Raw genomic sequence first — 14433 nt, forward strand, 5'->3', positions numbered from 1 at the left:
TGTGTGTGTGTGTGTGTGTGTGTTCACTGCTCTGTGTGTGTGCATTTCGGATGGGTTAAATGCAGAGCACAAATTCTGAGTATGGGTCACCATACTTGGCTGAATGTCACTTCACTTCACTTAGCAGCAGCCCACGAATGCAGATCTGAATTTAGCAGCTGATGATATCTCTGAGTTCTCACGCCTGTGTGATTTTATAAAATATAGAAAATATGAATCAACTTGGTTCCCCTCTGTTATAAGTTACATGTACAACAAACTAATGTCATGGTGTCGTGTACTGTAATCGAATGTAGCCTAAATTATACCTGTCGAACCATAGACAGCACACGCAGTGTTCATCTAATAAAGATCTTCATCGCTAGCAAACAATATCCTTTGCAGATTTGCTTTCAATTCAGTGCAGATCCAAAGCCACGTCTTCAACGCTCTTGACGTTCTTAAATTTTCTGTTACAACCCTGAGTGAACCGCTTCAGATGCTCAGCACACGCAACGGGAACTGAACGAATCATTCAAACTGATTCACGAACGAATACACTGGTCTGATCAAGCCTTTGAACAGGATTGACTCAAAAGAATGAATCAATCATGAATGGGCATCGCTCATTGATCAGAGAAAAGTAGAATAAACTGAAGCATTTATAACTTTTATTGCATTAAGATAAAGTAACGAGAGGAGCGTCGCCCACAGTAATGAAGCAAAAGTACAGTTCCCCTCCTCTAAATTTAGTAAAGTACACTGTTAGCAATTGATGTAATTTTACAGTACATTTTACAACAATACACTGTATTCATGGTTTTTATTGTAAATGCAAATGCATGATGGGAAATTGATGGACAGTCCTGTAATATTATTGTAACTACACTGTAGAAGCCTTGTTTTACAGACACCACAAAGCATTGTGGGATAGCATTAAAACTGGTACTTTCATATTCTTTCTAACATAAAAAGTCCAGTTTCCATATTAGTATAATGTTATTTTAAGGTTAGTAAAATGTTCCTGCAACATTTTCTCAGTCGTTCAAACACCTGCTGTGAACAAGCAAGAAAGAAAGAGAAATAAGAACACAAACTACAACTTTCTTCAGAAACAACTCCACAAACAGCATTACCAGCTTCACTTATAGTAATACTAACCAGAATGATTTTATTTCTGTCATGCATCTACAGAAGTTCTTATTGAGAATTCACAGAGGTTAAGATGTTGATGTCTTATTGAAAATGTTTTTTTGAGATCACCATCATAGAGATCAGGGTTTGCTTCAGTTGTGCTCTTGACCCTCAACTTTTGCTGCAATACTTTTTTCTGCAGCGGTTGCAGTTGTTTTCAGAAAACATTTCTGCATTTATAAAGCAAATCAACAAGTCTGTTTTAATTGCAACCTACTGACTGCACTAAAACGGTTTAAGTGACCCAACTGATATAAAAATAAGTAATTTGAAACACTGTTGTGGTTCGTACACTGATGTTTATCAGTGTATAAATATTGTCTTTGCTAACTTTTTGTTTAAAACATGTTTTAGGTTATTTATACACTCACAGACATCTTCTTCTTCTTTGATGTTTAACGGCGGTTGGCATCCAACTTCAATGGTGCATTACCGCCACCTACTGTACTGGAGTGTGAACCGGAGCTAGACAGAGAGAAACTATAACTAAAATGGAGACTTCCAACTCTCTTCCCCACCCTTTAAATAAATAATAAATATTTCCAAAATTGTGTTCTATATTCTCTTTGCTATCCCTGTGTCCTTCAGGAAGGTAAATATATGTGTACTAATATCATTTGAAGTGAATCCCAGAAGTTCCTTGAGTGAATTCCCTTGCACCCCCAAATTCATTATGTTCTCTTTCATCTTTATCCTTTCTCTATAATATTTTTTGGCATTCAAGTACCACGGTGACATGTTTCATGCCAGCATACAAAACATGTTCATGGCTCCCAGCATGCATTGCTGCAATTTTGTTTTTCGGGATTGTCACCACTGTTGAGGATTGTACGACAACAATACAAAATACAACATTTTATTGTATTAATGCTACTGTAATCACAACAACACTGCCGTATAAACACAGAATTTTATTGTATTAAATCAGCAGTATATTTCTTGTATATTACTTGCTGTAAATTCACGTCAATTAGTTGCCAGGAGCTTTCTGTAAAAATACAATACATTTTTAACATTGTAGGAGTAAAATTTCGCTTCTTTAATTTCTTAAAAAAATATTCTCAAGTAAATGTAATTCATTACTACCACCTCTGCCTTCTTTCCACAGACCAGACACAAAGTCATATGATTGTAGTCTTAACACCCATCTTTCGATGCAAGCACATGGTTTCGATTGCAGGCCATGGTTACACTTTATTTCGATAGTCCACTTTAGACATTCTACTGACTATAAGTAACTTTGTAACTACATGTCAACTACATATCAACTAAATCTCAGAAATTTGCAACTACATGTCTACTAACTCTCAGATTAGACTGTTATGGTAGGTTTAGGGTTAGTGTTAGGGGTAGGTTTAGGCTTAGTATAAGTTGACAATAAGTTGACAAAGAAAGTGTTAGATGATATTAAGCAGACAGTCTACTAATACTCTACTAACTGCTAGTTGACATGTAGTTGCAAAGTTACTTACTGCTAGTAGAATGTCTAAAGTGGACTATCAAAATAAAGTGTTACCCAGGCCATAGATAGCCTCCAAGGGTTTAATGATCTGCGATCAAGTCAAACTTTTGTCCATATATGTATGGAGTCTCACATGTCCATACTAAAGACAATGCTTTATGCTCAGTCTGTGAGAATCCTTGCTCACATTTAGTCGGGGTGTGAAGTAACGAATTGCAAATCCGAATAATTTAGTAGTTTTAATAGTAGTTTAAAAAATGTGTACTTTACTTTTATTTGAGTACATTTGAAGTGGTGTATCGGTACTAGAGTTTCTCCAAGGTGCTTTTATCTGTCTTCCTGACTCTCACAGTAGCAATATCATCAAAAACTTTAACTTCTGAGTTAATTAGTAATGGAGATGACACAGAAGTGCTCAAATGCTACATCTTTAATAACAATGGATGAAATGTTTAGACCCTTTTCTGAAGAGTAAATGTCCTCGATTAGACACACGAGGCCCGACATGAGAAACATCCTCAGCACACATCAACACTTCAATGAGCAGTGAATTAATCTGAAGTCATTATGATCGCTGTCTATTGATTATCAACACAATAAAGTTTGTGTTTTTATATTGCAGACATCACTATGGTGCCGTCACTCGTAAGATCTCTTCCTCTGATCTTGGTGATCATGACTGCGGGTGAGTCTTCAGTTACAGTCACTAAACACACACTTTAACACTCTTGAAAAACTGTTGAGCTCTTCACACTTGTAGCTCTTAAAGTGTTTTGATGTCAGTTAACATAAAAACAATCTAGGCTCATTGGAAACACGTGCCTCTGCATACATTTCTTCAAAACTAATAAAAACTTACATCCGATTCCCTGCAGTTTCCAGTTGAAATGAGCATCAGAGGCAGTAAAACTCTGACAACTTTTATTCCTTTTCACACAAAGTATGATTTACAGGCACAGAGTTTTGATAAATAAAGGCTAATTTTCACACTTCTGCAATTACTTGCAGAATATTATGTTATGACTTGAAAACTGTGAAAACTATTTTAACCTACTGCACGATCTGATAGGCTTGATTTTCTAATTCAGTAGCTTTGCTCGATAGCGTTGCACTTGAGCGATGAAGAGCTCTGGCACAAAACAGCTCAAATCCACACGAGGAAGTTAAAATAGCTCCATCAGCAAATACACTTTTATATTACTTTTACATTTGTTAACACTCTTGGGTAGGTTTAGGGGATATTTCCAACATGACAGAGCATTAACCTTTAGTGACACACAACTCACCGGATATTTGATTTCTGAACATCTGCAGTAAGTGTCTCAAGCAGTGCAATAAAAACACTGCAATACCTGCCTGTACCAACGTAATGAAAACGTGCCATGGCCACGTATTAAATGTGTGTTTTAGTGCCAGTCTCTGGACATTTCACTTTGAAACTGCCGCGAAACGTAACAACAGTGATGCAGAAATGTTTGTAGAGGCACGTATTTCCAATGAGTCTGTGTTGCATAAAAATGGTTAAAATGAAAAGATACTTTATATACATTGGTTCAAAACACCTAATTTTCTAATTTCTGTGTTTCAGGGGTTGATGGTCAGCAGTATTTGGCAGTGAATTATGGTTCTTCATATGTTTGTGCATTAAAGGGGTCAACAGTGAAATTGTCCTGTGTTTTAAACTATCCACATGATCATGAGCTCAGAACAGTCTTCTGGACCAAACCTGCTGTAACTGATGGAGAGCCACCGAACCTGTGTTTAGACCCAGAAAACAGAGGAGGAGTTCAGTGTGACAGTGAATATAAAGACACTCACAGCATCACTTTGATGAATGTAACAGAAGCAGATAAACACATCTACTACTGCAGATTCACTACAAACAGAGGAAGATGGACAGGGATTCCTGGAGCTCAGCTGGACGTCACAGGTAGAGCTAGTGAACTCTCACAAATACACCACAGATACACACACACACACACACACACACACACACACACGCACACACACACACACACACACACACACACACACACACACACACACACACACACACACACACACACATCTACATTCACAAATTGTTCCATCTGTTTAACTGAACATGTGACTTCAAGCTGTATTTTATTGGTATATGATATTATCTTGTTGTCAGAAGACTTTTTAAGTATCGCATCAGAATCGAGTTTTGCATTGCTGAAAAACCACACAATTCACAAAAACGTTTTTAAGCTCGCTTGAGGGTTTTGACTTGTGCGAAAAAGGGTCAATGCTAATAATGGGGGATGGAAATGCATTTTGCGAATAAATGTCTTGTTCCACTGCATTTGAAATGTTGTTATGGTCATTCTGAAACGCCCGAGCAAAGTCTGTATTTCTGTATAATTGCCTCTCAGCACTGTTAAACGACTGCGTTCCCAAACAGCATCATCCATTCATTGTGTTTCGTCTGCTCGTTCTGAGGTGCAAGCATTTTCTTATATATGAAAATTGTTATATTCAGTAGCTTCTCCTACTTTTCTTAGTGATGTATAGTGCCAGTTTATCAGGAAGTTACGATTTTGTTCTCTTTGACTTGTTGGATGGAAACGCTGCTTGTTTGCAAATGTTTTGTGTGATATTCCAATTTTGCGCATAAGTTAAATTTGCAACTTTGGATGGAAACCCGGCTACAGTCACTTGTGATTAGGAGACATTAAAGAAAGAGATACTAGAAAGTAATGCTAGGTTCCATGTTCAATTAGGCCCAAAGACATTGTTTCATTGAAACAAAAATTGGCTGTAAATCTGCTTTGAAATATTGTTACGTTGTGAAAAGTGCTATACATTTAAACAAGAACTGAACTGCTGTTAAACGGACAATCACAAGCAGGACATTTGTAAATGGTTTTAGACCAACAGCAGAGTGATAAATAATGTGTTCGACTTGAAGCACGGCTACAGAAGTCGATCAACGAGAGCAGCCGCTTGCAGTCGGGGGCAGAGTTAAAAATGGAGCCGTCAATCCGGACACTTTTTGTTCCCGTTAGTGACGCTCACGCGGTGTTTGCATACTTTATCACAGATGAAGTGAATTAAATACAATATTTGTCATATACACAGATGTTTCAGAAACATGTCAATGACAAACATAAACACTTTTTATATACTGCTTAATATAGCGCCATCTTTTCAAGAATAAAGTTCAACCTAATCAAATTCTCTTTGAATACTAATACAGTGGGGTATATATGCTTTTATGATAAACTTGACTGCGATCGGTTTGCGCGGCACTGCATGAAGTCGAACGCACCTAATGACTGAATTTCAATTTTTAAGTGGACTTTTAAGTTGACTGTCACTTTAAGCTGATGAATCAGTGAGTTGTTGTTTTCAGATCTGCAGGTGGAGACAGAGCAGAGTGTGAAAGAGACAGATTCAGTCAATCTGACATGTAAAAGCAGCTGCTCTCTGCCTCAACAAACAACATTCATCTGGTTCAGAAACACACAGAGATTAACTACAGGAATCATCACAGAGAATCAGCTTCAGCTGCGGTCAGTCAGTCGTGATGATTCAGGAAACTATCAGTGTGCTGTTTCAGGAGAGGAACATCTGATCTCTCCACCTGTTTTTCTGAAAGTAAGATGTGAGTACAAACTGATTCATTAACATTAGTGAATTATTCACACCTTTTAATTTTTATATTTCTTTTGAATTGAGTTTGTAAAGTTCGACATCAGCTGAAATCTAAAAGAAAATGAAATGTGTGTTTGAAAGCCTAATTATATTTCTCATTTCTGTGTTTTGTGTTTCAGCGGGTGATGGTCAGCAGGATTGGGGAGTGAATTATAGTTCTTCATATGTTTGTGCATTAAAGGGATCAACAGTGAAACTCTCCTGTACTTTAAAATATCCTCCTGATCATCAGCTCAAGAAACTCTTCTGGACCAAACCTGCTGTATCTGTTACAGAAACCCCTGACCTGTGTTTAGTCCCAGAAAAGAGAGGAAGAGTTCAGTGTGTCAGTGAATATAAAGACACTTACAGAATTACTTTGACAAATGTAACAGAAGCTGATAAACACATCTACAACTGCAGATTCACTACAAACACTGAGGGTGGAAGATGGACAGGAGTTCCTGGAGCTCAGCTGGACGTCACAGGTAGAGCTACACACACAAATATGTAAAACACATCATGGAGCATATAAAACACAGATGTTATTCCAGAAGCTCAAACAGTAGAGCATGGCACTCGTAATGACAAAATCATTGGTGCAGTCCCCAGGAAATACATTTAATAATAAAGTGTTTACCTTGAATCAATGCAAGTCACTTTGGATAAAGCAAATGCTTAAATGTAAATATTTTATTTGTTACTAGTTTCATCTCCTTAAAGGTCCCGTTCTTCGTGATCCCATGTTTTAAACTTTAGTTAGTGTGTAATGTTGTTGTTAGAGTATAAATAATATCTGTAAAATTCTAAACCTCAAAGTTCAATGCCAAGCGAGATATTTTGTTTAACAGAATTCGCCTACAACGAACGACCCGTTTGGACTACATCCCTCTAGTTCCTGCATTAATGATATCACTAAAACAGTTTTTTTGACTAACCGTGGCCTTGTTGCGGTCCGATGGAGAAGAGGAAGATGTGCGTTTGTGTTTGTCGCCATGTCGTCGAAACGCTGTTATTTTCATCTCAGAGTCCAATCATCTTTGTTTGGGCTTCCCAGGGACGCTGTACTTGGAGATCAATGGTTACAATTTATGTTTAACTCGGTTCCCGAAAATTCTAATCCACATGTAAAACTATGTGCAGCACATTTTGCTGAGGACATCTTCCTCAATTTCAATCAGTTTAATGCCGGATTCGCACAAAGATTATTCCTGAAAGATGGAGCAGTTCCCTCTTTGTCTGGAGAAGGCAATGTTTATGGATCACAACCAGTAAGTGTATTTTATTATTTAAGTTGGTGCGTTTAACAGTTTCTGTAACTTATTACACAAAGGGCAACGCTGTTTAGCTTTGTTAACTAGATGGTAGGGCTGTGCAAAAAAATCGAATGAATTTCATGCGCATCTCACCAGTAAAAACGCTCCTGTGAAGTACATCTCCAGCACATGCATTCTTTTACTGTCTATGGTTCAGATCAGGATTTCCAGGTTTTCTAAACAAATCCTGCCCACTTGCTTCTCAAAACTACTCCAAAACTAGCCCAATCGCATTTCCAGGAGGGCAGCGTGCGCTCAGCTGCTGTCGAATCACAACACAGGAACCGCTGGCACAATCAGAACTCGTTACGTATTTCTGAAGGAGGGACTTCATAGAACAAGGAAGTCATCCGCCCGTTTTTATGACAGTGAAAACAGCGGTATACAGATAGGTGAATTGTGTGAAAAATACTGTTTTTTTTTACACGTGAAACATGAACACGTGTTATATTGAACATTGTAAACACAATCAAAGCTTCAAAAATGCATGATAAATGGGACCTTTAAATTTCAATTGTTATAACATTAAGCTATGTTGGTGAAACTATAACGGTGAATCAGTGAGATGTTGTTGTCAGATCTGCAGGTGGAGACAGAGCAGAGTGTGAAAGAGACAGATTCAGTCAATCTGACATGTAAAAGCAGCTGCTCTCTGCCTCAACAAACAACATTCATCTGGTTCAGAAACACACAGATATTAACTACAGGAATCATCACAGAGAATCAGCTTCAGCTGCGGTCAGTCAGTCGTGATGATTCAGGAAACTATCAGTGTGCTGTTTCAGGAGAGGAACATCTGAAGTCTAAACCTGTTTATCTTCAAGTAGGATGTGAGTACAAACTGATTCTTTAACATTAGTGAATTATTGACCTGAATATTCAAGAGATTTTCAGAATTAACTTCAGATTTGTTTGCTAAATTCATCATTCATTCATTATTCATTCTGAATAGATGACATCTTTTATTATTAGACATGATTTATATTTACTAATGTAATAATAGGGAAATGAATGTGAATAAAGAATCTGTGTGTAGAGATCCTCTTCATGGGTTTATAAATCAGTACATGTACCTTTCTGATCTCATCACTCAAATAAAATCTCCTTTAATTTCTGCTTGCGGATATACATCAGTAAATGTCAACAACCATAAGAGAAGCTAAATAAGGTAATTATTCATCATTTACATTTCATCTAGATCCTCCAAAGAGTGTCTCAGTGTCCAGAAGTCTGTCTGGTGAAATAGTGGAGGGAGATTCAGTGACTCTGATCTGCAGCAGTGACTCAAACCCTCCTGCTCTGAACTTCAGCTGGTTTAAGGAGAATCAAAGCTCAGCTGTTGGATCTGGACAGAGTTTCAACATCTCCAGCTTTAACTTCAGTCACAGCGGACGCTACTATTGTGAGGCTCAGAATCAACATGGATCTCAGAGATCAGCGTCTGTTTCAGTCTCTGTTAAAGGTATTCATTATAAACAGACACTCTTTGAGTTTCATCTGTCTCTAGTGTGAAATGATCTTCATGAACATCTTGTTTCAGGGGTTCAGAGAGCTGCTCCGCACACAGTTACTGGGATTGTGGTGGGATGTGTAGTATTGATCTTCATCATCATCATCACCATGATCATCATTTTGTTTATTAAGTGAGCCCCTTGCATTAGAAAGTAATTTCACAAGTTAACACAAATGCAGAATTTGTTAAAATATTAAATGTTACTTGCAAAAATTATACTGTTCAGTAATTTGTAACAAATAAAAAAATTTCCAGGAAGAAGAGGAGAGACAGTGGAGCTGCAGATGTCAGACAAAATCAGGCAGGTTTGATAAAACATACCTCAATCTACAAAAGTAGCAAGATCATATTATTTTTAACTATAAAAATCTTACAATACAAAGACTTACAATCATAATATACTGTCACTTGACAAATATTTGACCTGATTTTGATCTTGTGATATCTGTGTGATTGTTATGTTATGAAACAGCAGGGGGATCGTGTCAGCAGATCAGAAGAAACAGCTCCGACCAATGACGATCCAGTGTATTCAGTAGCATCAGCCAATCAGACGGACGATCTGTATGCCATGGTTCAAGTGAAGAAACCCAAACGCTTAGGGAGAGAACAAACAGAAAAAGACTCTGGAGATGCTGAAGAGATTCAGTATGCCAGTGTCCATCACTTCAAGAACAAAGACATGAACAAGACTGAAGAGACCACTGAGATGCAACATCCATCTGATTCCAGCAGGTGAGGAACGGTTCATCTGAACGCAAACGAAACACATTCAATGCTTAATCAGACCTCCTGTTTTTGTGTTGTTGAAATGATGCATTGTCATGTGGAGTAACATTATCATATTCATAAACTTTCTCCCCAGATCTGAGGATGTGATCTACAGCTCAGTCAAATGAAGAACATGTGGTCGATCTGATGCTCACAGGAGACCTGGGATTGAGTTCAGTCCAGGTCCTGTTCCAGCTCCTTCACTGCTTGATATCACACATTGACACATTCCTGGACTGTTCTGTTGTTTGGACATTAATGGAGGCATAACACATACAGTATCATCTCATTTTAATCTTGAGTACCTATAGAGTTGCACTGCATCATTCATATCTCCAAAAAAGTCTTTAGTTTTATCATATTTATGAAAGAAAGTTACAGCTTTACGATTTTCTTCCTGAAAAAGCTGAGCTCCTGGAGGCGCACCGTGGGCGGAGCTAAAGATTGATAAGCACTTGAGCACCGAATGCCAACAAAACAGACAATTGATGCCGTTTCACTTACCATCTGCAGTTCTGAATCATGACCAGGATCTTTAATAGCTGGGACCGATTCATCTTTTAGTATCAAACAATGTGCAAATCCAGCATCAAACTGGGCACTATTAATAAAACATTCATCAACAAACACATTTGTGAAACTCCATTGTTGCCCCCGAAAACAGACTGTATCCACTGTTTACATAACGCTGCGTTCTTTAGGAAGCTGAACAAACTTATCCTTCCCTTACGACCAAAAACACAATTCTTTGGAGACATTCTTCTGGAGCAAGTCCCATGCAGCGCTGCCGCCGGATGAAGCTCGTTAATGGGTGTGATCTGGCTCTCGCTAGTCGATGCAAGTGCGGGTGCATTTTTCCAGGTGAAATGCTCATATAAGGAGTTCCACCCTTGTCTACGTCATGAATGAAAAAACTCTCTGAAGCTTGTACGAACCCGGAAGTAAGATCATATGTCCAAAATGTTATTTTTTTTTTTACTTTGTCTGTGCTTAGCATGAGAGTCCAACTCTTTAATAGTGTAAACAACTCTGAATGCATGAAACAGTATGGGACCCCCTTTAATAGCTTTCAGCTTAAAATCCACTGGTTTATTTCAGTCTTAATCATGAATATTACACACACTGCCTTCCCAGCAAAATCTCCAGTGTTAATTTAACACTCTGAGTGTGGACTCATATAAACTCTGAAGCAGTGTTAAAAGTAACACTGAAGCAGAGTTGAAGTTAATGAGATAATTAAGAAGTTAATTGAGTCATGATTGACCATTATTGAAGACACCTGATGTTAACAAGCAGAATCAACAAACCAGAAAAATCACAATTTGTGTTTCACCATTATAGTGGTCAGTGTTTGCTTTAGTTGGGATCTTGACCCTTCAGTTATTAACTTTAGGTTTTGTGTGGTTGTGGTAACTGAGTTAAAACATACAGAAGGACCAGAGCAAAGGCAATCATGTGGTATTGATTGTGGCTTGAACTATTATCATGGAGTGACCTGAAAGTCTGAGTTCAGGTTTCTTTATTGCGTATATAAAATAGGTGGAAGAAAAAGAGATCCAGCATTTTTTGCCATAAGACAAAAGGTTTTTAAAATTTAGTTATACATAAAGAAAAAAATATAAAGTCTAGACACACAGACATCAAGAATCAGCTTGAGCATCACAACAACGGTGAACATCAATAAAAGCATGTTGTAGCCAATGAAAACGTATCCATGGCTCCCATTATGCATTGCGGCATGAATAAATTATGAGCTGAATTGTCGTAACTTTTTATTCTAACTATATTTTATTTTTGCTGTTTTTATGTGAATTTTTAGTATCTAGTTTTGTGATGTTCAGAGTAGATCTGTTTATCTGAAAATGCTGTTTGTCACCGTTGTTGAGAATCATACGCTGATTCTTGTTATCTTTGTGCGCCTAGAACAAACAAACAAAAAAAAACTCTTTAATAAAATTAAAGAAAATTCAGAATCACTCGCAAGGGATGCCTACAAAATTTATAGAAAAGTCTATAAATAGTGGATAATCAATATAAATACAATTGATTAATTTAAATACAAAGCAACAAAAAATGATCAATAATGGAAATTTTGCTTCGAGAAAAAACTGCAAATGAGTTCAGTGATTAAGGTCAAGCAACGATTACATTAAAACATAATCATCACCGCCCGATGACTTTTGCTCTTGACCTGCCAAACAAATTTTAAAATTAAGAAGCCAAGATCACAACTAAAGCAAACACTGACCACTATAATGGTGACACACAAATTGTGATTTTCTCTGTTGGTGATTCTGCTTGTTAACATCAGGTGTCTTCAATAATGCTCAATCATAACTTATAACAATTAACTTCTTAATTATCTCATTAACTTCAACTCTGCTTCAGTGTTACTTTTAACACTGCTTCAGAGTTTATATGAGTCCACACTCAGTGTTAAATTAACAATGGATGTTCTGCTGTCTTCTCTCTACACTCACACATGGACACCACTCAGACCTTTAATAGTCAAAGGCCTTTTTTACCCCTCGCTTTGTACAGTCAGATATTTTCTTGTGTGTGTTCATACTGTGTGATTTTATTGCTAAATACATTACATTTTAACATTGTCAGAAAAGTCTTTATTTTCATTAATATCATTATTAGAATTTAGCACATTACACTTAATTTTACTCTGGACTATTTGGCTATAAAAAGCCTAACCAAGTTATAATAATTTTAAGCTACCTGCTCATAAGTCATAAGGTTTCTGTTTTTATTTTGCTATTGAGTGTACTGATGTTGTGATCACTTGTAACCATAATTTTAACAATTTAAAAATAATTAAAGTTACAAAAAATGCCAGTGGATGGCAACAAACTCACACTGTAAGTTGATAAGTTGATTTACCTGCCTCTGGTCACAGAGTCTTTTACATGGATGCTGACACTTTTTATGTCAGTTAGAATCTGCAATCTTTGATCCAGTTGGTTTACTGGGTTCCATGGCTGCAATACACTGTATATCCCACCAGCTGACAACCCGGGTGTCAAAATACTTTGAACACAGAACCAGTGTTGCTAAGTGTTGAGGGGTGAATCCGCTTTCATGAATGAAAATAATCTGCAAGTGTATAGCTTGGCGAGACTCATGCTCTCGCAATGAGGCAATTTCTGTGAGTGCTGCCTCTGTATGGATGCAGCCCAGGCAAGTTACTCACTCAGTGTGCTCGTCCCAGGCACACAGGGATGCCCGCTGCACACTTGGGCATTACATATTGAGATAAACCACTCAATAAGCAAGGAATTTGCTAAGTCACCGGATGGGAACGAGTCTTTCTGCTGTCAGGGCTCTTTTTACAGCGAGTAGCAGGTTTCCTAATTTTTTTTCTTTGGCATCCAGTGAGGAGAAGATCTTGGTGCTGTAGGAGAAAGACTGTGATTGTGAAAATGTTTTTTTTTTTTTTGCATGCTAAAATGCATTTGTTTGTGCATCTACACAAATGTTAACAATTCATGCTTTAATATTTGGAAAAAAACTGAGCTTTCCCCATTGTGTGGCAAATGTAATGTGAGTGAACTGTATCTATGTGAGGGAACATGTCAATTTGAATGAAGGATAGTTTGTTTCATTCTTAGCTTTCAAGTCTATTTCTAATGAAGACAGCTACTGTGAACATGGTACGAGAGTTTTATTTGACAGAGTTTGTTAAATGTAGTGGTGTGAAAGAGAAGAACTTTGGCCATGAAACATCAGTCTAAGGACTGAGGCAAGAGTTAAAATGAACAGGTTTAATCTATAAATTTATGTTTATCTATCAGTGTGCTGTAGGGCTGGGCGATATATCTAATGATATGATCATGCGCATCTAATCAGTAAAGATGCTTCCGTGATCACCGCTAAAATCTCCATCACCTGCTTATAATTGGAGTGGCATTTAATAGACAGAGCCGTAGATCGCTGACAAGCCACGCCATATCGCGTTCATTATCGCAGATGAATCGCCTTCGATAATGAACGCGATATGGCGTGGCTTGTCAGCGATCTAAGGCTCTGTCTTTTAGAGGTGGGACTTCCAAGTCACAAGCAAGTCTTCAAGTCATATTCAAGTCCTCAAAGGGTTAAAGCTAAAGAGATAATTAAGTGACTAATTAAATGATGATTGTGCATTAGTGATGAACATCTGCTGTTAACAATCAACATCACTGAAGTAAAGAGAAACATAAGAACTACCAATGAATTTAGCCACAGCCTTCAACTGAAAAAAAAAGTAAAGGAAAAAAAAAAGACTATGCCACCATAATTGTGGTCAAGGTTTGCTTTAAGTAGTGTCTTGACCCTTTTACTAATTCAAACCAATTTGTTTCAAAACAATTGCAATATTGTTTTTGCAACAAACATGTATGCATTGCTGAGTTGAACCTTGCAGTAACAGATTATCTTATGCTTTTTCTGCTTATAACTCATGATGACTGAACATCATGAAATTGTGTTTATCTTTGGGTAGTAGACTGACACTCAGCTATTACTGAACTGAAGTTAAAAAAAAATCACAATGCTTC

At 37.4% G+C, this 14433-nt stretch overlaps 1 protein-coding gene across 1 annotated transcript in view; it reads left to right on the top strand.

Moving 5' to 3' along the window:
- LOC132144260 (sialoadhesin-like) overlaps nt 1-14433 on the top strand; it is a 120692-nt gene that overhangs the window by 55929 nt on the left and 50330 nt on the right. The window contains exons 8-11 of the mRNA XM_059555040.1: nt 4224-4565; nt 6012-6263; nt 6433-6780; nt 8187-8438. Of these exons, the coding sequence (XP_059411023.1) occupies nt 4224-4565; nt 6012-6263; nt 6433-6780; nt 8187-8438 (1194 nt within the window). The remainder of the gene's footprint in view (nt 1-4223; nt 4566-6011; nt 6264-6432; nt 6781-8186; nt 8439-14433) is intronic.

Source organism: Carassius carassius, chromosome 7 (assembly GCF_963082965.1).
Source record: "Carassius carassius chromosome 7, fCarCar2.1, whole genome shotgun sequence".
In the NCBI taxonomy this organism is placed as follows: Eukaryota; Metazoa; Chordata; class Actinopteri; order Cypriniformes; family Cyprinidae; genus Carassius; species Carassius carassius.